This window comes from Tauraco erythrolophus, chromosome 8, assembly GCF_009769465.1.
Source record: "Tauraco erythrolophus isolate bTauEry1 chromosome 8, bTauEry1.pri, whole genome shotgun sequence".
NCBI classification, from domain to species: Eukaryota; Metazoa; Chordata; class Aves; order Musophagiformes; family Musophagidae; genus Tauraco; species Tauraco erythrolophus.
In genome coordinates, this window is record NC_141472.1 from 19,232,767 (window position 1) to 19,258,522 (window position 25,756).

Sequence of the window (25,756 nt, forward strand, 5' to 3'; positions counted from 1 at the left end):
CCGCGCCGTACCGGCCTCCCTGCGTGCCCCGGCCCCGCGCGATGGAGATCGAGCTGCCCCCCGCCGCCCAGGTGAGAGCGCGGCCGGCGGGAGGGAAGGAGGGCGGGAGCGGAGGCGCCGGCGCCCGGCGCGGACCCCCGGCGGGCCCGGCCCGGCCCGGTGGGTGTCCGGGCGAGGGGCGGGGCCCGCGGTCACGAGGCCGGCGGAGCACGTGGCGCTGCCCCGCCCCTGCGAACGCGCTGAGTCACGGCGGGGGCGGGGCGGGGCCGTGGGAGCCCCGCAGCCCCCCCGCCGCGCTTCGCCGCGTGGGGGGCCGGGCCGGGCTGGGCTGGGGCTCTTCCCGCCCGCGCCGGTCGCGGAGAGGTCAGTCAGGGCCTCCAGGAGCCGCCTCCGCGGCAGCTGCCCGCTGCGGGCAGCCTCGGGCGGGGGCGGGAGCCCGGAGGAGCTGGGGAGGGCGAGCGGGCCGGCCGGCGTCGGCCCCTGAGGGAGCGGCCGGGGAGGCGCCCGCCGCCAGAGGGGCTGTCCGCGCCGGGCGCAGACTCGCGTCGCTGCCCCCGGCGTGCCCGCGCGTCTCCCGCTCCTCGCTCGGGTGAGTTACCGCAGGTCCCTTCCGTCGCGGCGCGGCTGCCCGTCGCAGTTGCCCCGCCGGGGCCCTGTCCCCGCCGGCGTGCGGCCCGAGGCGGGCCGGCGGGAGCTGTTGCACAATCATGCACTTCCCCGGGGCGGCCGGGGGTTGTTCAGCCTCTCACACGCAGCCTGCCGAGCCTGGACCGGGGGGGCTCCGGGCTCGGCCTGGGCCGCAGGTGGGGGTCTGTGCCCGGCGGCTGCCCTTGCACCTCTGCCTGCTGCTGGAGCCAGAGCCCTGCCGGGGGTTTGGACACAGGAGGAGGTTACGTCGTGGTGGTCCCCTCGAAGACAGGTCTCTTGGGGGCTTAGGGTTGTTTGGGTGTGTCTGTGGTTTGTACTCTGGTGCTACGAAACCCCTTCCTTAAAAGCCCGGCCCGGGGGAGTTCAGTGCTTTAGGATTGCAGACCAGTTGCACAAGAGTGGGCTGAATAACTGAAAACATGATTGAACTCCAATTTAAATTTATGTAATCATTATATGTTTTTCTTGGGCTTTTAAATTGAAAACATGTCCTTGTCAACTAAGTGTTAGGTTTAAAGAAGTAATACTTGAAACTTCATCTGGAGCTGTTTTAGTTCCTTTAATGCTACAAATTTAAGACTTGAGTTTTGAGGCTCTTTCAGTGTATGTTGGTATCATATATGCTATGCAATAGAGGCTTGTTTTTTAACATTGTCCATCTTTTAGGATAGTGGGTACTTTCTACAGGTAACATCTCTTTAACAGTGTTGGATGTACCTTTTCCTGTTCGTTGAATGCTGTTGCTTTTCTGTCTTAGGCCACTCATGGCACATCTGTTTTTCTAGCCCTGGCTAGTGTGTCTGTGACCTCCACCTTGCCTCCTTGGTTCCTTCAACAAAAATCAGGCTCTTGGCCTGTGCTACATAAACACCATGTGAATTTCTCTTTGCCTATAGTATCCAGCTATGGCATTTTTGTTCTCATTTCTAAGAGAATCTTTACAGACTGATTCCTGTGTACCTGCTTTTGTACCTTCTTGCCCAATCCACTGTGACTTCCCTGCCAGCAAACCTAGCTTTTGTTGCTTGTTTGCCTACTTTGTCAAACCCTTTCTACCAAGTCACCTGTTGCAGTTTTCCTGTCTGAGCTTAACAGCTGCTGGTTTCTTCTCTTGCAGACCTGGCCTGAAAAGGCACCACATTCAGTTTTAAATGTATTTATTACATGGAAAACTTAAATACTCATTCTCATAAAACGTTCGCTCATAACGAGAGACGGGGAGCACAGCCTTCATTTAGCCCCTCCGATTTCGCAAGCCGGCAGGTGGGAAGTGTGCGTGCTTGTGCAGATACGGTGCAAGCTCTTAGTCTTTTATGTGCCTGGTCGCAATTGTCATAGCAGAACAAGTAAACGTGAAGGGCTGGGATTGATCTTGCTCTAACCAGAATGTAAAATTGTCACTTTCTGCTACATCCTTCTGTGGGAGTTAGCAGTGCCGTTGCCTGTGATGTTCTTGGGAAAAAAATATTCCTTTATTGTGCCTGTCTGCCTGGAAATAGGATGCGTCTCTGTATGCAGAGGTGAAATGAGATGTTGTCTATTACACACTACCAACACAGACATCAACATTTAAGAAAGAAGAACACAATGGAACAAGTGTCAAGATGTTTCAAATCATGCTTGCAAAAGCACAATGTTCTCATAGTAGCCGTTCTCCAGTAAATTCAAAGTTATTGAGATAGTTCCTTGTAACCTTGTAAAACAGCTCAGCAAGCTTATCAGTTATTAAATTGAGCCTTATGACAAGAAGAGAGCAAAAAGAATTCACTTTCCAACACAAAGAATGAAGCTGTGGGTTGCACTTGGGCTGAAGTAAGACCGACTAACAACTGGCAAAGCCAAGTAAGCAAATAATTGAATGCCTGGGTTAAGTGTATCCGTTAAGGGTTTTTCTACCTAGAGAACTGCCCCGAAGAGTCTCCAGCTCAATTAGTGTGATCCCTTCAGTCTAAGGGGTTTTAACGAGAAATTACACATACTTTTTTTTTATTACATGCTACGTTAAATTGTCGAGTGAATGGGTTTATTTTTTATTCCCTAGTGGCCTGTTGTTTCCACATGAGGGTAGATTCTGCAGGGAAAGAGAAACAAGTGCACTGCTCAGGCTTGACAGCAAGTCTTTGGTTTTTGGCTTTATGGTCTTTTTTGGTTTGTTTGTTTGTTTGGGTCTTTTTGTTGTTTCTTGAGAAGTTTAATAATCCTGTTGAATAGGAATATCGGATCAAGATACCTGTAGAAATGTCTATCTATTTGGATACATTTCAGTATAAGAAAACATCTACATTTCTAAATATAAAGTTATCTACTAAAATTGTGGATAAGTTTGGAGGAAGTAGATGAGAGAGTATCACAAGCTCTGTCTTAAGTAAAAATGCGTTTATTTTGACCCTCTCAGTTCTGTGCTCACCTTGATATCAAGCTGCACTGATACCTGTCTTTCCTTCAAAACTCACAAAAGAATACCTTTCAGTTAAGCTAGTGGTAGATGTAATGCAATGTAGTACATTTAGCTGAAATGAATGTGGACTAATAGGAGCTGACTGTCAATCCCTTCAGGAGAGCAGCTAATTGGATATTATTGTTACTGCAGTCAATATCCATCATATACGAACACTGTTCTGTAGTCTGTCTTTAGAAAGTGCTGAGAATTTACAATTACATTGGAAATTGATGGAAAGGCAAGAAGTTAATTGCCTCTGAAAATCAGCCTTGAAGAAGTTTGTGGTTAGAACTCAAAAGTTGGAGAAGAGTTTGGCTTTGAAACTTTGTTGGGAAATATTTGAAAGCGACCAAACTGGAACAAAAAGAACATTCAGTGTAAGCAGAGGGCAGCTGGATGATCTCTAGTGCTTTAAAGAACATAAGACGTTTTTATAGCACTATGTGGGTGGTTAGGAAGGCTTGTGTACACTTCCCACTAATGTTCATGGGGAAGAATAAATTTTGGCTCTCTGTCCCTTACTTTTCTTTTTCTTTTTTTTTTTTTTTTTCGGATTGAAAAATTCTTATCCTGAGTAAGAATGCAGCAGGTTATGTATAATCCTGAAGGATGAGGATATTGTTAAAAACATGTTGGATTATTATATCTGGTGTTGCACCTGAATACCCTTTTGGTTTCTTTTCCTTAAGATCTGTATCTTAAATTTTCAAAGCAGAAGAATATCTGTTTGATATTGCTACTGTTGTGATCCTAACTGAAATGAACGTAGCAGTAGCATGTTGAACATACTCATTTCATTAAAGAAATATCACATACCTTTGCGGAATACTCTGGGCTTTGCGAGATGATGATCAGGAACACTAGAAGTGGAAGGAGCTAAGTGAAATATTTGTTCATTCACTTTCTCAGTAAAATTAATTCATACTGGCTTTTTGATATAATTTTTCCTATATATTTGTAAAATTCTGTGATGTTTGGTCCTTCAATAGAACCAACAAAAACCCCAAAACAGCAAAAGCTGCCAGAGTCTGTCACTGAGATTTTTTTTTTAGAATGCTTTAGATTTTTAAAGGAGTGTGAAAAAGAGTCAATTGCAGGTCCACAAAAGGGTGAGGGTGAGCTTAGGGAAGAAGGAGAGAATATAGAAAGTTCAGATGATGGCAGTAAACGACACTGACATTGCCCATGCCTGTAGCACTGGATATGTGCTTCATTGGAATGAAGGAATTTGTTCGATTTTTTTTTTTTTTTAATATCTAGATCAGCACTTTTTTCTTTTTTTTTCCCCTTTAAAATTATGAAGATAAACTTTAAAATGACTAAACCATTCACTAAAATTAGGTCAATTTGTGAAAGTGTGATGTATCTGCAGTGATTGTGTTGGCTGAGGCTAGTGCAGTACAAGTCCAGGCAGTAACCTGTCGGCATGAATTAAATATTAATCCCCTGCTGCTGTGCTTGAGTTGCAGCCAGCAAAAAGTCCTCCAAAGTCTCCAGGTTAATCACCTAGTTAAAGTTTGTTTTGGCCTCCATCTCGTTGCAGCCGTAAGTAACCTATTATTTCAGTAGAGCACATTCCTAGAGAACTTGAGAGGGTTTGAAGTCTGTTCATTTTTCTGATACAGTCTATTATACCAAAGTTGGACTTTGTGCCACAGAATGCAGTTTTAGGTGAAGGCAAGAGAATACAATGTGTTGGACAGATTAGTTCCTTTTTGGCGATGATCTAGTTTAACTGGTTTTGGGAACTCTTAATCTGCAACCTCTGCAAGTCTTTCTACATAGACCAATGGAAAGTCAAGTAGGAGGACTTGGAATTCATGACTGAATTTGTGTTATCCAAAGATGACTGATACACAGTGAACTGAAGTCCCACTCAGGATTGCTCAACAGTAATACTTTTAGGGCCTGTTTGGTTTATTAAGGTAAACAATTAAACCAGCCAGTGAAAATGAAGCCAGCAACGCTATCTGTGGCGTATAAAGCTGCATTAAACCATGGAAAGCTTATCTGAAACAAATTCTGGCAAGTACCTTTCAAGTGAAGATAGGCATTGTGTACTTTTTGTCTTTCCTACCCAGTAACTGCTTTCTGTGCAGGAAAAGCAAAGGTAGTGACAATCACGGATTAATCGGCAGTTGCAAGAAGCTGATCGATCCGTAGTGCGTGAACCTTCCTGAAGTGTAAGAGCAGTATTAGTGCTCTGTGCAGCACAGTACTGAAGCGTGCACAGGGACAGCTCTGCCTCAGGATTTCTTTATTTCAGTGATTTTTAGATAGATATTTTAAAATTTTCTTTCCCACCTTTTAAAATAAGGAGATAAAAAAATACATTCCTCAGCAGGGTATCTTGTTTTAATATTAGCGTAGTTTTACCTTGACGTACACAGTCCAACAGTGCCTGTTTCAAATAGAAGCAAAGTCTCTCAGAAACGTACATTTAAATTAAATATTACTTTGGCACTGTATATTTAAATTAAATATTAATTTGGATAACTGAGCAGTCTGTAACAACATCAACTAAGGATAAAATTGTTTAATTACTTCACTGCTTTGGAGAAGAGGATTCGTCTTCACCTTATGAACCATCTTCTGTTTTCTGACTTTAGCCATTTTAAATTCTTGGTAAAATATTTGCTTGTTTTTCTTTAACTGACATGTTGATTTTTGAATGTTATGTGTTGATACATGGGCTTTGTGTTTGGCTCTTAATTTCTACTGTAATATTTCAAAAGAATTAAATATTTTGATATGTTGATCATGAAGATGTTAGAAAGCTAATAGGAGTTAATAAGAGGATTAATAACTCAAAGTTAAGAGAGCATTGTTTTACCAGCAGAGTGTAACTGCTGCTCAGTGGTGTGTTAATAATCCCTAGTACAAGTACTAATTGGCAAGGCTGCAGTAGAGTGGGTATAGCTTAGAAATAATACTTGCGTGGGTGCAATTTAGGTACTGCAGATCTGGTTGAAGTTTCTCATAATCAGTTTATATTTCTGATTTTGGCCTGATTAGCTGCTGTTTTTACACTGGGAAGAAGGAATGTAAAATAGTGTTTATTTTTAGCTAAGTTATTTTGAAAGTGCTGCAAACAACTATTGTTTCCTATCTTTACAGTTAAACTAAACCATTTCAAGAAGAACATCTTTGATGCTATTGCGGTACTGAGGGAGTTGAGACACCCAACCTTGTACTTGTCCTGCAGAATCTTAAGACTTTTAGGCCAACTTCTGCAGTGTTATTACAAGCAATGCAATTAAAAAAGAGAAGAGAAAGAAAAAGTTCCTTTTAAGTTTGATGTTGCAGCAACAAGTTATGTAAGACCAGTTTGAAACCGTCTCTTTCAAACCTTTTAAGGAAGTATATTCTGTATGACTATGAAACATAAAGATAAGTTTTCCTTCTTTGCCCCCACCTCTGTCTTGCAGTTTCAAAGTTTTATTGCTGTTGGCTGTATTGGTTTTATGTGCTGTCTCCTATAAGGATGAAAAAAATCCGCTCGTGGAGACTGCTTGCAAAACAAAGTTTGCATACTTGAGAAATTGACTCAGAAGGAGCTTGGTTGATAGCCTGCCTTTAAGAAGAGGTTTGTTTTATGATTAAGGGTGTGCCTATTTGCTGAGTTTGAAATTAATGCCCACTAAATGTTGAAGCACTTTTCTACTGCTGGGTTATGTGGAAAGCTGCTGTGACTTTGATTTGCTTCCTGCTCAGATCGTCATTCTGTTTAGCCAGAAAGAGCTGTAATAGAAAGATCCTGGAGGGTTTTGTTTGTTTGAACCCTTGTGGTAAAATTAGTACCTCTCTACTTATTGCTATAATTAGAGTGGAGCAATTCCCGTGCTGCTTGGGCTCTTGGAAGATCCCCATTGGGAATTCCCAGGCAGCACGCAGTCAGTGCAGATCTGCCACTCTGAATGCTGCCTGCTCCCATTGCAGATGGTCAGTCTTTCTGCCTGCCAGGCCTGGGCCTGGGCGCTTGGTCATTTCTTCTTTCTGTCTTCAGGAACTGTTTGGTTAAGTTACGTGCTGTTGGGTAAGAAGGCTGAATTTTGTCCTAAACCAGGATATTTCCAGTTAGATTGCATGTGGTTATGTGACCAGATGACATGTTCAGCAATCAGCTGGGTAATAAAACGATGGGCAAAAGAGGGTGGCAGAGGCGGGTGGGCGGCTCTGCAGGTTGGTGCAGCTCAGCTCAGATGGGTAACAATATTTCAGCAGCTTCCTGGCTGGAAGGAGAACATGGAGACTTTAGTGGCAGAGGTCATCTGAGATGTATTAATGGGAATATTCCACTCCAGCTTGTTAGACTAACGCTCGTCTTCACCGATGCCACAGAAGTAGTAACTGATATGTATGCACCGGTACAGATAATACAGTCATCAAGCGTCCTTGGAACAAGCGTACTGTAGACCCTGGCACAACCTTCTGTGAATTATTTGGCATGACATGCACGGACATATTTTCTGGTTTATAACATTGAATTGTGTTTGCACTTTTTTCTGCTATAGATGGGTCTTGATCAGATCTGTGTCAGCTGAGGAATTTCTGGAAGACTGTCCCACTCATATTTGCAAAATAAATCAAACCCAAGTAAACTTTAAAACAAGTAGGATTTAAGATACCTAGGGGTCAAAATGGAAACACTTCAATAACAAAAATATTAAAATAGCGTAATATGATAAAACAGAACTTATTTCAAACTCAGTCATAGCTTCTGACAGCTGATCTTCCAAATTATTTAGATTTAATTCTTTGATGATGGAAATGCACATCGTGTTTAGTTGCCTCATAGCTGTGTATGCTGTAACAGAGAATTACAGCACAGTGACTTCTGGTACTGTGCTTTCTAATTCGGTTCTGGTTTTTGAACTAGAATATTATCAAGTCAATTCTTCAACTAGTAGAAGTTATTGTGGCTCAGTTGAATGCTGTAGTTCCGTGGAATGTTTTCCAGCTTGATTTGTGATCCTTTATCATCTGCCACTTCAGGCATCTAGTCTGCACCTACAACTCTTGGGAATCCTTGTTCAGCTGATAACCAGTGTGAACATCTCTAGACATCTGTCTTCTCTTGAGGTTTCTTTTTGCTGGCAAAATGAAGAATGGAAGCCACTTCAATAACCAAAGTATTAACGGAGTGCTTTAAATTAGTCTGAAAAACTCTGTTACTAAGTTTGGAGTCATAGAATAATTTTTAAATTAAAAATGAAGCTTGGTATGAGAGGTTTTGATAAATTGTGTGTGTGTGTGGCAGAGATGGCAAACAAGGTCTTATAAACTGCAAGTAGTAATGACAGAATTAACAGTTCGTTCCTGACTCTGAGTAGTGATTTTTTTTCTGACAAGATCTCGGTCTCTTGTTGCCTGAATTAACTATGCTATAGAGAAGTTTTAGAATCTTGCAATTTTTACTGATAATTTTCTATAATCTGATTTTTTCCGAGTATTTACTGAGGCATAAGGAAGTAAAGTGTTTTGGTCAAAGGCAGAAAACTGTTTAACATCCAAACTTGACGTTTTCGTTGCATTCCATGTTTTCTTATTTTACAATTGGTCGTCTTACACTTTTTGCTCAACAAATTGATTCTAAGTACATCTGGAAAGCAATTAAATCAGCTGTAAATGCTGATTTTTAGAAACAGTCTGGTAAATATACTGTACTGCAATATACTTGCAAACTGGATAGCCTTCCGCCTCCAATCTTTAATGTTTATTTACCATCTTAACATGCCTGGAGAATGTTTACTGCTTATGAATGGATGAGGTATTGACATGTTTGTTATTTGTGAAAAACGGCCTTGTTTTGGCCATTGTAGGTGCTGGTAGAATGTGTGAGGGGACACACGTCAGGGATTGGCCTCTACCTTGGTTTCTTGGGTACATCCACCTATTTAATCAAAAGGCCGAAAGGAGCAGCCTTGTGATAATCAGCTGTACAGACTGCGAGCGAATGAACCCCCTGTGTACTCCGAGGGGACAGACATGGATGCGCCAAGAACTCTGGTGGGCAGTGGAGGCTCTAGATTTGGATGGAAGGACACAACTGCTGATGTTTGAGTTTTGGGGCTTTTATTGGTCTTTTGAGGGTATCAAGAATTACTGTTGTTATGTAACTTGGTAAGAAGTATAAAACCATTAACCTACTCTTGGAAGGTGAAGTAGCTCCTTTTGCTTTCAAAATTTATAAATTGAATACTACACAGGACTTGTATTGAATTGAATACTACACAGGACTAAGTGAGGGCTGGATTGCACTACACAGAAACAAAGCTTTACTTTTATACGCAGTGCTGTTCAGTTCCTCGGTGGCTTTACCTTTAAGCAAACGCTGTCATTGTGTACAAAAATGATAAATTGGCATGTGGCTCCCTGACATGTTGGCCCTTCTTGAGCTTTCTCGTTTAGTTGTTTAACTTTGCAGGACCTTCAAGTGGAAGAGCTTCCTGAAACCTTTGTGGAGGTTGATGATTTTTAGAAGATTGCTTTTTGCTGAGAAATATGTGAATTACAAGTGCTTAAGAAAATGAGTAAAAACTATCCTTGCCTCGTTCTATGGAAAAAGAACTCTCATCGTGTATCTTGGTGTGGCTGGAGGAAGGGGAAGAGCTATACGAGCTCCTTTCATGCAAATTAAATAATGATTTCTATGGTTTTTCATGTAAATTTAGGGAGAACGTTTTTAGTCATCAGTGCACAGTTGAATGGTATCCTTGTTTACTGAAGCTTTTCTGTGGTATGTCACTAATGAAGGCTGTGCAGTGTCAAATAAACCATTTAACCATAAATTATTTGTTTGGAAAGATAAAGTGTCACCACAGCAAAAATTTGCCGCACTGGGGATCCCTTCCTTAAATCTGTTGTGATCCTGTACTGTCCAGTGGTCAGCAGTTGAATAGCAATGTATTTTGGCCTTCTTTCTGTTTTGTGGGGATTTTTTGTTCCCTTTTTAGAAACTGAGTAACCTTTGCAAGTGTATTTGAAGTTGAACACTCAAAACCAAAACAAAACAATTGATCCTGCTTATTTATTCAAAACTGCGCAATGATGCTAAATTCCCAGCATTATCTGAATAAATTGTGTATGTGAAAAGTGCACATTAATTGCAAGACTCTGGTCCACAAAAGTACGTAACAGCGGTGCCTCAGTCTGCAGTGGAAGGTAGGCACCTACGCACTCTGCCAGCCATGGGCTGATGTATACAGAACGTCACAGCTGGCCACCTCTGGAGCAAGCTGTGCTCCCTGCGATGTGACCGTATTCTTCAGCTTTTAGTCTCAAGATAGAACTTCTGGCCTGATGCCATGTTTGTGTGCCGAGTTCTGAGTTTGAAAGCATCCGTGCTCTTTCTTTGTCAGCTCAGCTTGGAAGCATGGAAGAATTTCCTTGGTGCAACCTTATGGAGTAGATGTCTGTGTTGCTGAAGGAGGGCTGATGGATGTGTGCTGGCAGTAGAGTTAGTGAGCCCCAGCACTTTCTAACTCGCACCAATATTCCTCTTGCTTGTAATTGTAGTTTGGCCCACGAACAACAAAGTTGCTTGTGAGATCAGTGAGGTCAAACTCGGTGGGACGTGCTTCTGGTAATACTTGAGCACGCTGTTTCCACATCCAGGCTCTAGTGCAACTGTAATGACCCATCTGGTGCCTCTCCTCATAACCTGCCCAGCCATCAGCAAAATGACAACTAAAAATGGGGGATTTATGGGATGATCCCAGTGCAGTGAAAATGTGTAGTGCAAGAAAGGTTCTAAATACTCCTGGAGAATATTTTGACTCACAAACAAACGCACTGTTTTCATGTTTGGTTTGGTTTGGAACATGCTTTTCCAAAAGGTGTGTAATCCTGACGAAATCAAAATAGTGACTAATAGGTTATAGCCCAAGGCTAATACAACCTAAAAAATGTTATGTGCAGTTTTGTTAGGTTCTTTTTCTCTTTTTCTGTGTTCATCTTTTCTTGCTCCTGATTTGTTTCCTTGGACGTAAGAGTGTACTATAATTTGACTGGATGGCGTTTCCCAGATGACTGAGTCGTTATTATAAACAAATCCTCTTGTAGATGAACTAATGAGTAGCCTGTGGCAATGTCCGCACACGCTACATGCCTGGCTGGGTACAGCAGGATGGCTTGAAGATAATCATTTAACAGGTAATTGTTTTCCAAGTACTGTGGGTTCAATATGTAAAATGAATTGGGACACAGAGGCTTTCGTATTCCTGTGGTTAAAAGATCAGCGGTATTTTCAGATGCTGTGTATTTTTATAATATTTGTTTACATGTAAGGTAAGGAATTTTTTTGTTGTATAAATGACAAAATTCAATACATGCCAGGGGTTTTTATGATGTAGTTTTGACTTGGGAGGGAAAAAAAGAAACCCAAACGCAAATAAAGCCATTAAGACGATGTTTTCCTGAAATGAAGTAGACTTCTGTCTGAGATGGCTGCTATTTGAATACCTTCTGAAACGGAGTTATGTGGTGCAGTGCTCGGGGATCAGGCAACAGCAAGAAAGTCAGTCACAGCAGAGTCACTCAGTTTTCTTGCTGGGGCAACACAGCAGAGTGTTGTTGATGCACCAAGCATGTAAAAACAAATAGCCTAACCCACATATTTTTGCTAGCCTCCCAATTTCATTATGCAACTTGTGTAATGGACTACAACTTGAATACATAGTAACTTTGTGTGCTTATTGACTTCGTCATTTTGTAACTGCTGCTGATGCAAGATAGAGTAAAGAAGTAGCAAGTAAATGGCTCCCTTCTACTGAAATTCCAAATCCCTTTTTCAGCTTAAGGGACCGTAAAGCTTTTATACCAGCCAAATATACTGTGGAAAAGTGGAATTTGGGTTAATGCAATATAATTAAGACCTAAAAGGGAAAAAAGAAGAATGGGAGCTATATAACTGAGACAACAAATCTCTGAAAACATGTAAGATTCATTGCTTTAGATACTGATGTTCCAAAAAGCACTCTGGGATGTCAGGAGATTTAGGACTAAGTTGGAAGAGGCTGGATGACACCCATGACCATTTTTGGCTTTTGCTTAGCAGCCAGGGTAGTGCTTGTAAATATGGGCAGAGTTAAATTTATTCAAGAAATCACAGCTCACAACATCAGACCTCACTCTGCCTTTTCCTTTAGGCTAAGGCAGAAATAGGGCAATTTGAAGCAGATACAATGCATGACAGATTTGACCATGAATACTACAGAATGTCATTTGAAAAGTCATATATTGTACAAGGAAAATAAGTACCAATGTCACATTTAAGACTTTGCTTTCTGTAAGCTGTGCAAATGAGATGGGTTTTGGTGCTTCTCCCCTCTCCCCCCCCCCTTTTTTTTTTTTAATGTTGAGGTAGGATCAGTCTTGGGACCATTCAGGCCCTGGAAACCTCATACTGTGTATTAAACTCTGTTCTTTCAAAGCTACCTTCTAAAATACGTATTGATTAAACAATTTAGAAAAACACAGCTACTTCTGGAGTGTCTGAAATAGAGCACCAAACGATCTTCTGCAAAAAGATCTGCAGTACTAAGCAAGAATCCCCTGATCTGTTGTACCAGAAATGGTCACCTCAAGGCAGACAAATGTGGTGGGAAAAGGAGGTATGTATGTATTTCTGACTCTAGAGATTAATGAGCCAGAGAGGAGAATGTCACTCCTGCTGCTGTGCCCCAGACTGGAGGGGAGTGCTGTGAGGCTCTCACACACGTTCAGTATTTTAAGGAGTGAGGTGAGGATTGATTGATTTTTGCGGAAAAAGAAAACTACTGTCAAAGTGAAGAAGTAAACTGCTCTTTATGTCCTTCCTTTTCCTTCTCTTTGCTGTCTTTCTGATGAGGGTGTTTTTCTTTTCCTGCTGCAGTCTTGCTCTACTGTTAGCATTAGGATTTTGCAGCTTTCAGAGTTGGGAAGAAGTTAGGACATTAATGACCATAAACAGTCTACAATGGCTATTCTTTATTGCAGTTACATTCTGGTTGATTTTACATTCTTTAGGGTTAAAGAAAACTCTCTTTTCACTATTACTGGAGAATACATGAGGTATATGCTTTCCTTCACAGTTTGGAAAGCTTGCTTGCCATAGAATGTATCATATGGGAAAACCATCGCGCTGGGAGCCATACAGATCTTGCAGTCTTAGCCTTTGTTGATTCCATACCTGGAAGATGACACTTCAGGTGAAATACGTAAATCTTCCTCCTCTCAGAGGAGTTATTCCTGGAGGGAGAGTGGGTGGGTAGTGTCCAGAATTGCACTTGTAGGGGAAGATTGTCCTTCCAGCCAGTTAGAGCTTCTCCTCGTCTTTGTCAGAATGCTGCTCAGAGAAGGCTTGTGGTGAGTTAAACTTTCTTAAGAATGCTGGACAATCCAGCCAAGGAGTTTTTCAGCTAATCTAATTTATAAGAGTAGATCTTGACAATTTGGCCTTTATTAGGAGAGCCTGCTGGAATACAGTGGGGCGTACAGTTTGAAATATGAGATGTATATGAGGAGAAAACAGAGGCTAAATACTTCTAGAAATACCAAGACTCTGTTCGTGGCCTGCCAAAGCATTCTAGAGGTTTCTTTCTTCAATAAGTAAATGAAGTTTGCCTACAAACACTTACATTTCAGGGACTGAGATTATCTCAAATGTCTCTGTTGGGACAGAAGAATGTCATGGTCAGCATTTCTTCTACAAGCTTATTTATATAGACATGGAATGGAAATTCTCTTACAACATCAGTTCTTTAAAGCTATGGCTTTCCAACCTTTAGTTAGTCTGCCAGGGCTTAAAAAGAGTTTGCTGACCAAGATATCGGGCATCTAAAGACTCTTTAGGGCCAGGCAGAGCACAATGGGCACACACACCCAAGCACCCTGTTTCCTCCTGGATTGCCTGGAAGGTCTTGGTGAAGAATGTGGGACAGCAGGCAGCTCCACAGGGCAGTCAGGGATTTGACCTTGTGCATTCACAAATCAAAGGTGGCTGTCACATGCCTTTGTTTGACAGCTGTCCATTCTGTCACACTTCCAAATCCTAAATCCAGACATCTAAAATTGCTCTTGTACCCCTCTGCCCTGCAGCATAAATAGCTTCTGCCATTCCTTTTTCCCTATTCTTCTCATAAGGGCCGCTGCTCGTTCAAATTTTTCCTGTTTACACTGTCCCTTCCATGTTCTTGAGTTCACTTTTGTTCTTCAATTTCCAGTTGTAAGAGATAAAATATGGGTCAGCTTTCAAAACTCTGTTTTTAAGAAGTTACGGTGTTGAGCTAACTTTATCTGCTTTCTGTGCTTTCTTGGAAGCATGATGCTTATGTGTCCAGGATTATTTTTTTTCTCTAATTAATGAGTTGTAATTAAATAAGTAACTTACCTGGAAAAAAAAATTGTAAAACAAACCACTAGTTATGGTGATTTCAGAGATCATCTGAAAACATCAAATGATTTATTAATCAATCTTAAAACCTACTCGAACAAAATCAGTTCCTCCTGAGGATAATGAGAGGAAAACATTCCAGCTGTTGCTACTACTGCCTCTGCTTTTCCAAAGTGGTAAGATGCTTCCAGCTTCTTCTCTGGTACTTGCTTATTACTTGATACCCTCCCTTTCGTTCTTGCCTTGGAGTATCTCAGGTACTCGATCCTCACTTCCCACATGCTTTTTGAATAAAGCAAAAATGTACGGAGCTTTTTGTTCATTCCTTTCACTTTCTGGAAAACAAATAGGAATTGGAGGATACTTTGCTGTCTGAGTAAGCTATAGGAGTGTTTTCGTGATTCTTGAGGGTCCTGGTCTGAGCTCCCTGCTGGACACAGTAGCCATTGATTCTGTTGCATTTTCATTTACTTGTGCTGGCATGTGAAATCTTCTCTCTTCTTGGAGTTAGGTGCTAACAGATCACAGGAAAGCAAAACAAATCCCTGTCTGGTGAGAGATCCTGCTAGTGTTCCCAATTTACGTTGCAAAAGGCATGACTTTAAGAAGTAAATGCATAAAACCCATGATGTACTCTGTATTAAGGGAATAGTTAATAACGGGTAGAAAGCGCTATCTGAGATGGCAGATTGTTTCTCTGCTGACACTTGGGCTGCTGGACATTTCCACTTTACCAGTGCTACCTGTAAATGGCTTATTCCAAACAAAATGAAAACTACTCAGATAAACCAACCAGGGATGAAATTAAAGATTAGCCCTTTGTTTAAAGCACAAAAGTCAGTCTATGAAATAATATGAAAACAGGGTCTCTTTCCTTTGTTTACCCTTTTGCAAATATGTTTGTTTAGGAGCAATAAGACTTAATTGTCGAACTTTACAACGTAGTCAGAGATTTTCTCATAAAATATATAACAGACTCTGCCCAGATGGCAAATGCTGATATGTAAATCTAAAACATGAAAATTTCCATTGAGGGCCAGATGGTGACTTAATGTGAATTGTTTAACATTTATGTTTATCTTATTAAAAGTGCCTTTATATGTCCAAACTAAGCTATCAATGTGGTTGGAAGAGCATATCACTAAATGAAAAAAAAAAATAAAAATCAAACCATGAGTTCAAGGCACCTCCTGCTTACGTGGAGCATGGGAAAGCAAAGCATGTCTTCTGTTGAGAGAAGTTCTCTCTGTATTTACAAAATTGTGAAGAAAATATTATAAACAAGATCAAATCACTGTCTATCTGCTTGGGAAAAAAAAAATTAAAACCATATTACTTTCCCAGAAGTTAAAAATGTTGGACAATGGTCATACACACATTAAATACTGTACTGTGTTTCTTAAAATGGGCATTGGTGTTGAGTGGGAGAGAGCTGAGCTCCAGACGAGGGGGAAGCATTGCGGTAGCTCTCCCTCCCGGCACAGGTCCTTCCTCCTGCAGCGGCGGCCTCCTGGCTCTTCCTGCGCCGCGCCGGGGCTCTGCCAAAACCGTTGCTTCCTCTGATGCAATTCAAGAAATTGCACAACGGGGGAAAGAACAAACGGGCACTCGTGGTGGACTCGGTCACATGAGAGACCGCTGGCGCCTTTACAGTAAATACATCTGGCATTAAGGGAAGTGGTTCGCGGGCTCCAAAGGGCAGCAGCGAGCCCCGGGTCAGATGAATCTTTCACAGAAGTCTCGGTGCACATGCTCCAGTTCAGATGTGAATCTGTGCTCGCCCACCATCCCTCTGAATGAACCTTTCCGAGAGCAGCACATCGTATTGAGGCATCTAGAAATTAGAGGGTAGCTGTTGCACAGGCAAGAAGTAAAATACCTTTTAGTAGCTTTAGTTAAATGCTCCAGGCATCAAATACACGGTTATTTTTGTGATGCTGTCACCGTGAAAGGGGAGAAATGCTTCAGTGATAACCCTAAAATAGAGTGGCTGCCTGTGTCTGTGGATACCTCTGTGTGCGTGATAGTGTTCAGTAAGGCAGAGAAGTAATTTAAAGGGGGAGGCTGAAGGAGCAAAATTGTGATACATTTGCTTTAGACTGCAATTTTTTTATTTAGTTCTTTGCCATCAGCTCGTGCTGAGGGTTGTGATTCCCTCCTTAGTGAATCACTGGTCAATGTTGACTGTGTTAACTTTGACCTGAGGCTTTGGACTAATGCCCAGATTTATTTTTTTTTCTCTTGAAAAGGCCAGTATTACTAAAAGCAGTGGCTGAAATTATAGATTAGTGTTAAACGGCAGGTTAATATTTAAATCATATGCTATTAGATGATATTACATATTAGTATATTGAACAGAAGAACACTTCCTCCATGCAACCCATTCACGTGAAGAGTAATTACTCGAATCGTTATTTGAAGTTAAGGCTAATATTGCTGTATTTATATAGAACTTCTCAAACTGAAAATAAGAGGGCTCTTTTCTGATTATATGGTGATAATTTAAAAAAAAAAAACAAACACAAAAAACCCCACCAAAACCCAGACTTACCCATTTGGTTTTAAGTGTCATAAATACAACAACTAAATTAAATAAAAAAGGTGCTCCCGACAAGCATCTCTCGCCAGGGTAGAGCACAACACTGTTTAGCGAAGCTCAGCCCTTTGCCACAGAAAAGATGCTGGGCTAAATATGGTCCCTGCAAAAACAGTGACAGGAGCTGATCAATGCTGTCATGTTTCTCAAACAAGAGCCCAAGATCCTGAAAATTCTTGAAACCATGTGCGCATATTCGTTCATTCAAAAAATAATCCCACTTGCTGAATTGATTGCTGCACACACACCGGGAGGTGGTGTACAGCCGCACCATTTGTTTTTTTTGGCCAGCTGGTGTCTTTGGAGGTCTGTCATCCCACAAACGAGACAGCACCCAAGGCTACTTATTTTGGTAATGAATACAATCAGAAGTATGGTTGAAAGATTTAATAGCTGTGCCTTAAGTTTTTGCAGTAAGGCTACGTGTTTTTTCTTCTTAAGGAAAACTTCTGTACCTCTTTTTTGTGATCGCTTTTGGCTTTTGTGATTTAAACTGAAACTGAGCAGCAGTTCTATTTTTGTGCTGTAGTCTGTTGCAAGTCAGGGAGGAAAACAGCTCTGTTAATTCACAGCCTCGTGCATTATACATATAAAAAAATCTTTTCAGTCACATTTTAAAAGGTGCCCTGTAAATGAATAATTCAGAAGTGAGCCCTAAAATCCAGATCCTGCAGTTTTATCCAGAACATATTGCAAATGCTCTGACACTAGGAAACAGTTTTGAATCTGCTGCAGGAGGAGACAGTGAGCAGCTGGTAAACTACTGGCCCTTAATGAAGCTATACCATATTGCAATATCTCCAATTACTGCAGAACTTAATTAGTTCGTTTTACCCTGCCAATCTGGAGAGACCAAACATTGTCTTGGGCAGTCACTGTAATTATTTCAGCTTCTTCATTGCTGGCCATTAAAGCCGAGTGTGGTCTCTCCCAGGAAGGTATATTAAATATGTCTTAGATTTGGGAATGCCTGCATTGTGTTACACACAGACATTTTATGTAACTGCCTGATTTTAGAGAAAAGTAAATTTTTTAGTAACTAGCAGAAGTAGTTCATGCAATGTGTAAATATAAGTGTTAATAGTATAGTGTTCTTAATGAAGAAAGGAGAATAATGAATTGGTTTGTTCAAATGTGGACTTGCCCTGAAGCTTTTTGTCCAAACTGCTGTACGGAAGCGATCGTTTTGAATGGCAGCATGACTTGGTGTTCAGGTTACTTTGTTTCTCTATTTCAAAATAGCCTTTAGAGATAAGGGAACGTTTTAATTTTTATATGGTGGCAAAATTAAACGTGTCTTGGGTGTAGAACTGCTTGCTGAATTGGTAAAGTTCTGTTTAGAGGAAATGTAGCGTTTGGTTTGTTATTTGTAGTGTGCTAGCCTGATGGGAATGCCCAACACTGAACGTTATTTTTGTGTGCTGCTGCTAAAGGGTAATTTTAAGAATAATGAAACATGCCATAAAATCAAAACTCCCAGGCACCAGCTAAACATTTTTGGCATTTACCCATCTGACAAATCTATCTACCAAGTATTAAAATTCTCTATCAGCTGACATCAAAATTGATGATTTTTGAGTGTTAGATTTTCTTCACAGAAGTAGTCCAAACTTAGTCCTTAAAAATATTGAATATTTGAACAGTAAAAAAAACAAAAACCCAAAACAATCCACCAACCCACCTCCCACTAAAAAAAACCCTATGCAATAAATTAAAAGAAATTGTAGCCAAATCAAGTAGTATTAACTGGGTGGTTTTGCCTAAATAGCAGAGTTTAATTTGTCTTTTGAAACACTATAGGTGCAAGGGGTAGCTAATTTCCAAGAAATCTCGGTCATTGTTAGCTGTCTGATAATGATTGACTCTGTGATGAGCCAGAGGCCAACTGATTACCAAAATTTGACACCTGTTGACCTCTAGTTCATCCTCAGCTGCTCCAAACCAACCGCACTAGAACATCAACTTAGACTAAGCTTTAAATTACAATTTTTTACCAATAGTCTTAATAATTCTGTTGAGTGCTATCATGATGTTATGTCTCTTGGTGACTTGGAAACAAGGTTATCCTCAGACTCTGAAGCCCTGTTCTGCTTACCAGGATGGAACATAAATATTTTAAAATATGTTTTGCAGTATGGCTGTTAGAGGTACTTTGGATAGCCCTTGTCATGTTTTTAGTCAGGCTTTACTGAAAAAAATTACATGGGCGAACATTTCAATTTCTCTTCTTCTAAAAATTACTTTCTTAATGTGACATAATTCATTCTATAACTTCATGTTTTCTATGAGCTAGCTTGGGAAGGAAGAATATATTTATGCTCTGTCTAGTTTATGTATTACCTTACCAATTGTAACAAATTGCTCAGTTTCTGTAAGCCTGTGAGCTGGGCCACAGCAACCAATCCATCAGTTTACCCACTTCAGAAAGATCGTATAGAGCCATATTTTATTTAGATAATTTTGTAGGATGAAGAGAATAAGCCTCAGTTACTTGCGTCTGCCTGTTTAATGCAGAATTTAAAAGCTTTGCTGTTGTTCTAAAACAGTTTTGCTGGGGAGGACACTTGCTTAAAAAGAGTATTTCTATTGCAGGACATGAACTTGATCGACATCCTTTGGAGGCAAGATATAGACCTTGGGGTAAGACGTGAAGTTTTTGATTTTAGTCAACGACAGAAGGAGTATGAACTCGAGAAACAGAAGAAACTTGAAAAGGAAAGACAAGAGCAGCTCCAAAAAGAGCAGGAGAAAGCCTTGCTGGCTCAGCTGGAGTTAGACGAAGAGACAGGTGAATTTGTTCCAGTTCAGCCAGCTCAGCGCATTCAGTCAGAAAATACTGAGCCACCAACCGGTTTTTCACAGGTAAACTCTTATACGTGTGTGTGAGCGTGTTTAAACCTTTTTCCGTTCACAGGAAGACATAATGTGAGTGGTTACCTAAAATGAATTTGCATTTGTTGCTGTAATGGAAGATTCTTCAGTTATTCAAAGATGCAGTAACATTTTTTTCGTAACTTTCCTATTCAGACCACACAGAGTTCAAAACCAGAAGCAGAGGACTTGTCCTTTGATGACTGCATGCAGCTCTTGGCAGAAGCGTTCCCATTTATAGACGACAATGAGGTAAAAACGTTCAGTACAGCGGTTTCACGGGTGGTCTTCTAGGGGGATCAGTCTCATGTCTTCTCGTACTAAAATTTGTGTTCACCAAACTACTAGTTTGTGATATGCTTTGAGTTTTGTCCCCAAGCCGACTCCAACTGGAATAAAGCAGCGTAGTAGGCTTGAACAAGGGCTGCCTCCGGAGGGAGTGGAGCGGCATTCTTGTGTTCCTTCTGCTCACTGAATCCTGCAGCCAGCATTCAGCGTATAGCACCAGCGGATGGCAGCCATTCCGGTTGCTGCAAATCATGGCAGTGGACATTGTCAGTTTGTTACAGTGAGCTTAGTGCAGCTCTGGAGTTGGTGCATTTGAGTTGCTTTATTTCCATGTGCTGGCCCAGACTGTTTGATGTGTAAGGATACGGCCTTCACGAGCCAGTTTCTAGCTTTTTTTTTTTTCTATCCTTAATGTGGAAACTCCTTTCTTGGGAATATTTGTATGTTATCCAATTATTTATAAAAAGTGTTTTTGTTAAGAAATACCTGTCTGTTCTGCAGAAATGGTAGAACACCAAAAACCAGAGTTTTGCTTTGGAAAAGTCAAGTTCATTTTTTGGGTGGTTTTTTTTTGTTGATGTTTGGTTTGTTCTTTTTAATTTTTTTTTTTTTCAAATGCTCCAGGCTTCTTCAGCTGCATTACAGTCACTGGTTCCTGCTCAGATTGATAGCAATCCAGTCTTCATTTCCTCTGATCAAACTCAGCCACCTGAATCACCTGGTTTAGTTCCACTTACTGATGCAGCGAATATGCAGAACATAGAGCAAGTTTGGGAAGAATTATTGTCCCTTCCAGAGTTACAGGTAAAGGTTTAGTGTGATAAGTACCTGAAAAAAAATAGCAGGATATTTTGGAAGAGTATGGTATTTTGGAGAATGCAGTACAGGAGCATCTTAACAGATGGTGATTATGACTGTCATATTAGTTTCTACACCTGTGGGATATCTATAATTCAATATGAGCTTTAATTTTTTTAGAAGTAATATACTGAAAAAAATACAGGAGGAAGGAAATGAGTTGTTTATCAGAAGGCCTTAATAAAACACAATCTGTCTTCCCAATCAGAACCTCCCCAGATTTAGCAAATCATTGTTTGCCTCTGCATGCAACTTGTAACAGCATGATCGTGGTTGAAATTTCAGCTGCTTAAAAATGGACACTTCTGAATTACGGATCTACAACAGGAATTGTTTCCACAAGCAGTTATTGTAAATGTTTGGGGTTTTTTTCTGTGCACAGTTGTGTGAATCATTTATGGTTACTTTTGCATTCAACTTTTATCTAAGGAAAAGATTCTGTAAAGATGATAGTAGAACATATATTTAGACACATAGAAGAGTCAGGTATAGTTATATAACTACTGTTTATGTTATGTTCAATAAGAACTAATTATGTAATGTAAATGAACTGAATATTTCAAAGGAACAAAAAAAATCACTTTGCTATATTTCTAAATTGTGCATTACACAGGACTTCCAGGTTTTATTTTTTCCTCCTATACTTACGTTTCTATTTACATTTTCGTTAGATTTAGCTATAAAATTGAGTAAATATGTTTTCCAACATATTGTAGAACGTCATCGTATGTTAGCATGATGCTGCTCTACTTTTATATTATTAACACAAGAGATGACTGCCCTGTGGAATGCCTGTAAATCTGAATAATATTTAAAAAAAAAAAACAAACCCCAAACAAGTGTTTGCCAGAACTGTGTTTTTTCTGCCACTCTACTTTTTCCCTTCTTCTTTTTATATTTTTCAAAATCTTCCTAGTTTCCTAATTTTTACTGCTGTGGTAGAGCTTAAGAGCCCCACATAAGTAACAAGGGCAGTTGGCTGTGAAGAGGTAGCAGTGATGCTGAAAATACATTAAGAAACCAAACCAAAATTATCTATTGCAGTAATTCTGAATAATAATTGAATAATCTTCTGAAAGAAGCCAGGTAATTAAATTGAGGGCATCACTTTTTACGAATTATGTTTGAAGAAAAGAAAAAAGAAACAAAAACAAACAAAAAAGCTCTCACATTCAAAACCTTCGCTTAGATTTGAATGATCTCTGGTTAAATAATCAGTGTGTGGTCCCTTCTTAAGAGAAACAGAATCATTTTGGTAATTGCCTAATTCTTTGGGGACAGCAGGCACACATTTCAGTTTCAGTTAAGAGACTGCCACCCCGTTGGAAAGAACATTGGTCTTGTAGCCAATGAGAGCCCAGCAGTGTAATAGTCTTCGACGCTCATGCTGATGTTAGCCAGCTTAACTAAAAGTATGTGGGGTGAGTTAATGTTTGCAAGGCTTCATGTTAGTACTCTTTATTTCACCGAGAATTACATTTCTCTGCACTGAACAGCTGTTTTGTTCAGTAAATCCTAAAACAATCTTGGTTTTTTGAGAGGAAAAAAAAAATCTATCACATAACATGAAATTAAGAGTGTTAAAAGTAATTGTTTGCTAGTAATGCTCATTAAGTCTCATTCAGTAATTTTCCATTTACTGTACTCGTGCCATTTCTAGCAGTGGTGCTTGTGAGCAGTTCAGACCTGGCAGCTCCAGGATCCCCACTGCAATTTAGCAGAACAGGAGGGCTCTGTGCAGCTTCCATGTAGCATTGAGTGCATTGGAATGGGTCCCTTCAGCATCTTGCTATGAATTTGAGAGGCTCTGCTGTCTTAATCTAAATAGCTTTGTCTAGAACAAGTTGCTTCATACTCTTGCTTAGGCATCTATCTAGTCTTCTTCCTAGATTGCCTCGCCGTAGTAAAAGTGTGTTGTAATCATCCAACTTCCAGCAATGTTGTCATACCCATTTTATGCGCGTGTTGATTGCTAAAGTATGTAATGTGTTTGGGTTATAGGGGAAGGTTTTGTCACCGATTGTTGACGTGTTGCTCAACTTCTCTCTTGCATTTCCCATGTAGTGTCTTAACATTGAAAACGACAACCTGGCTGAGGTAAGCACAATCGCAAGCCCTGACACCAAGCCAACAGAGATGCACAACAGCTACAGTTACTACAGCTCATTACCTACCATGAGAAAAGATGCTAACTGTGGTCCAGATTTCCTGGATGGTATCGAGGGCCCCTTTTCCAGCATTTTGCCACCAGAAGACACCAGCCAGCTGAGTGTGAACTCTTTAAATCACATGTCCCCTTCAAACTCTGATTTCTGTGAGGACTTCTACACCACCTTTATTGATACAAAGGCGAACGGTGACACAGCAACGCCACACACAATCAGTCAATCACTCGCAGAAATTCTAAGTGAACCTATTGATCTTTCTGATTTCTCACTGTGTAAAGCTTTTAATGGCAGCCACTCAGGAACCGTACCAGAATGTAATGACTCTGACTCTGGTATTTCACTGAACGCAAGTTCTGGCGTAGCATCGCCTGAACGCTCTTTTGAATCGTCTGCCTATGGAGATAAAACTCTTGGTTGTAGCGATTCTGAAATGGAAGACATGGATAGCGCTCCTGGAAGCGTGCCGCAGAGCAGTGCTCGTGTGCGCACATCGCGGTTCCAGGATCAAGTGCTTTCCTCCGTGGGGCCAAGCACTCAAACACCCAGACTGCAGCGTACAAGCACACCAAAGAAAGAACCCCCGGCCGGTCCAGGCCACCCCAAAGCTCCGTTCACAAAAGATAAACCTTCGAGCCGCTTTGAAGCTCATCTCACGAGAGATGAGCAAAGAGCAAAAGCTCTGCAGATCCCTTTTCCTGTTGAAAAAATCATCAATCTCCCCGTTGATGACTTCAATGAAATGATGTCTAAGGAGCAGTTCAATGAAGCCCAGCTTGCGCTTATTCGAGACATACGCAGGAGAGGCAAGAACAAAGTGGCTGCTCAAAACTGCCGTAAAAGAAAACTGGAAAATATAGTGGAACTGGAGCAAGACTTGAGTAACCTAAAAGATGAGAAAGAGAAATTGCTTAAGGAAAAAGGAGAGCACGACAAAAGCCTTCATCAACTGAAAAAGCAACTAACCACCTTATACCTTGAGGTCTTCAGCATGCTATGTGATGAAGACGGAAAGTCTTACTCTCCTAGTGAATATTCACTGCAGCAAACCAGAGATGGCAATGTCTTTCTTGTTCCTAAGAGCAGGAAGTCAGAGACTAAACTTTGAAGGGCAGCACAGCTGGCTACTGTTCTCTGAGTTACTATTTTTGTATCGTTATCCTGGTAGTTTTTACTGTGAGGTGGAATGCAGAATTAGGTAATATTTTCAAGTAAGTCTATGCAATGATAATTTTGAAGTTGATGATTAGTTTATGGAGGATGCAAGTTTAAAACTAACAGTGTAACGCAGATGGATGTATGCAAAACTTGTAATCTCAATTTTGTAACAGACGTTCCCTTCTTGTAGCACCACTTTGACTAGTTTCCATATACATGTAAATATTTAAAGATACCATATTTATATACTGTTCTTATCTCTAGTTATATTCATAGATTTGATATATATATATATATAAAAATGATTTTAGCCTTCTAAATACAATTTCTTCCAAGACAAACAGTATGGCTTCTGACACTTTTTTATAAATATGCAATAGTGTTTGTTTCCCATTTTTCTTACACATTTATACTTGCTTTATATTTAATATACAATTTTAATTTAGTATAAAAGTTGATGCTTTGTGTTTGATTTTGATTTATCAGTTCATTAAACTCTTTTTCAACTCTACTTCATACGCATCTGTTTCCCTAAAGAAGGGAAATCCTCACTGGTTTTTCAAGGCTGAGTCTTCATGTAACAAATATGCTTAATAACCAGGAATGTACCACGCAGCGTTGTCAGCATTACTAACGCTTCGTTCAGCATAATTTTAACTGCCAGTTGGAAGGATTGTGTAACTTTAAGTTTCAAGTCTATGCTAAGTTTACATGTTTTTGTTTTGCTCTTTGAACACTAAACTCGTGAGGAGATCTTTCCTCCAAAGGCATTTAAAATCTGTTTATTAAAACATTGTCAGCATTATGCGTTTTTTTTCCAGGTAAAAATTCTGTACGTTTTTGAGTATTTGGTCTGGAAACACACTGTGTGTCTCTAACTCCGATCAGCAAACACAGTCATTGCTGTTATTTTGGAGCTTAGGCAAAAAGGCATGCTACCTGCCAACCAAGCGCACTGTTTGGAACATGTGCTCAATTAACTGAAGTGTTGTGGAGTTTAAATTATGATTTATAAGAGAATAAAAATTGGGCAAATAAATAGCATTGTTTTGTTTACTCTTCAGATGGACTCATTGTACTTGATCATTGTGGATTTTTTGAATACAGAAAATGCATAATTTCTAATTTGAAATACGCATCGATCTGAACATGAAAAACTGTATCACCTTCCTTCATCTTCCCAAAGAAACCTCTAATAGAGCACCAGGGGCAGGAAAAACATTTCAGATTAAATGTGCCTTTATCGTTTTAAGAATATTTTGTCTATTACAATATTTATGCATAATTTAATTTAATTGTAATAAACACCCAGTTGTTTTGCAAGACCTTATGGTGCTTTTTTTTAAAAAGGAACTGGA

The 25,756-nt window shown here is 40.4% G+C and overlaps 1 protein-coding gene across 2 annotated transcripts; it reads left to right on the forward strand.

Moving 5' to 3' along the window:
* NFE2L2 (NFE2 like bZIP transcription factor 2) lies at nucleotides 1-25,461 on the forward strand. Of its 2 annotated transcripts, none has more exons than XM_086616094.1 (5): nucleotides 1-71; nucleotides 19,651-19,920; nucleotides 20,086-20,181; nucleotides 20,842-21,021; nucleotides 23,140-25,461. In XM_086616094.1, exons 1-5 carry the CDS (start codon nucleotides 42-44, stop codon nucleotides 24,346-24,348), a joined length of 1,785 nt encoding a protein of 594 aa, XP_086472220.1. In that variant the 5' UTR covers nucleotides 1-41; the 3' UTR covers nucleotides 24,349-25,461. The 2 variants fall into 2 exon arrangements, with proteins under 2 accessions (XP_086472220.1, XP_086472221.1); XM_086616095.1 differs by lacking the exon at nucleotides 1-71 and adding an exon at nucleotides 536-589.
* Nucleotides 25,462-25,756: the final 295 nt, after the last annotated feature.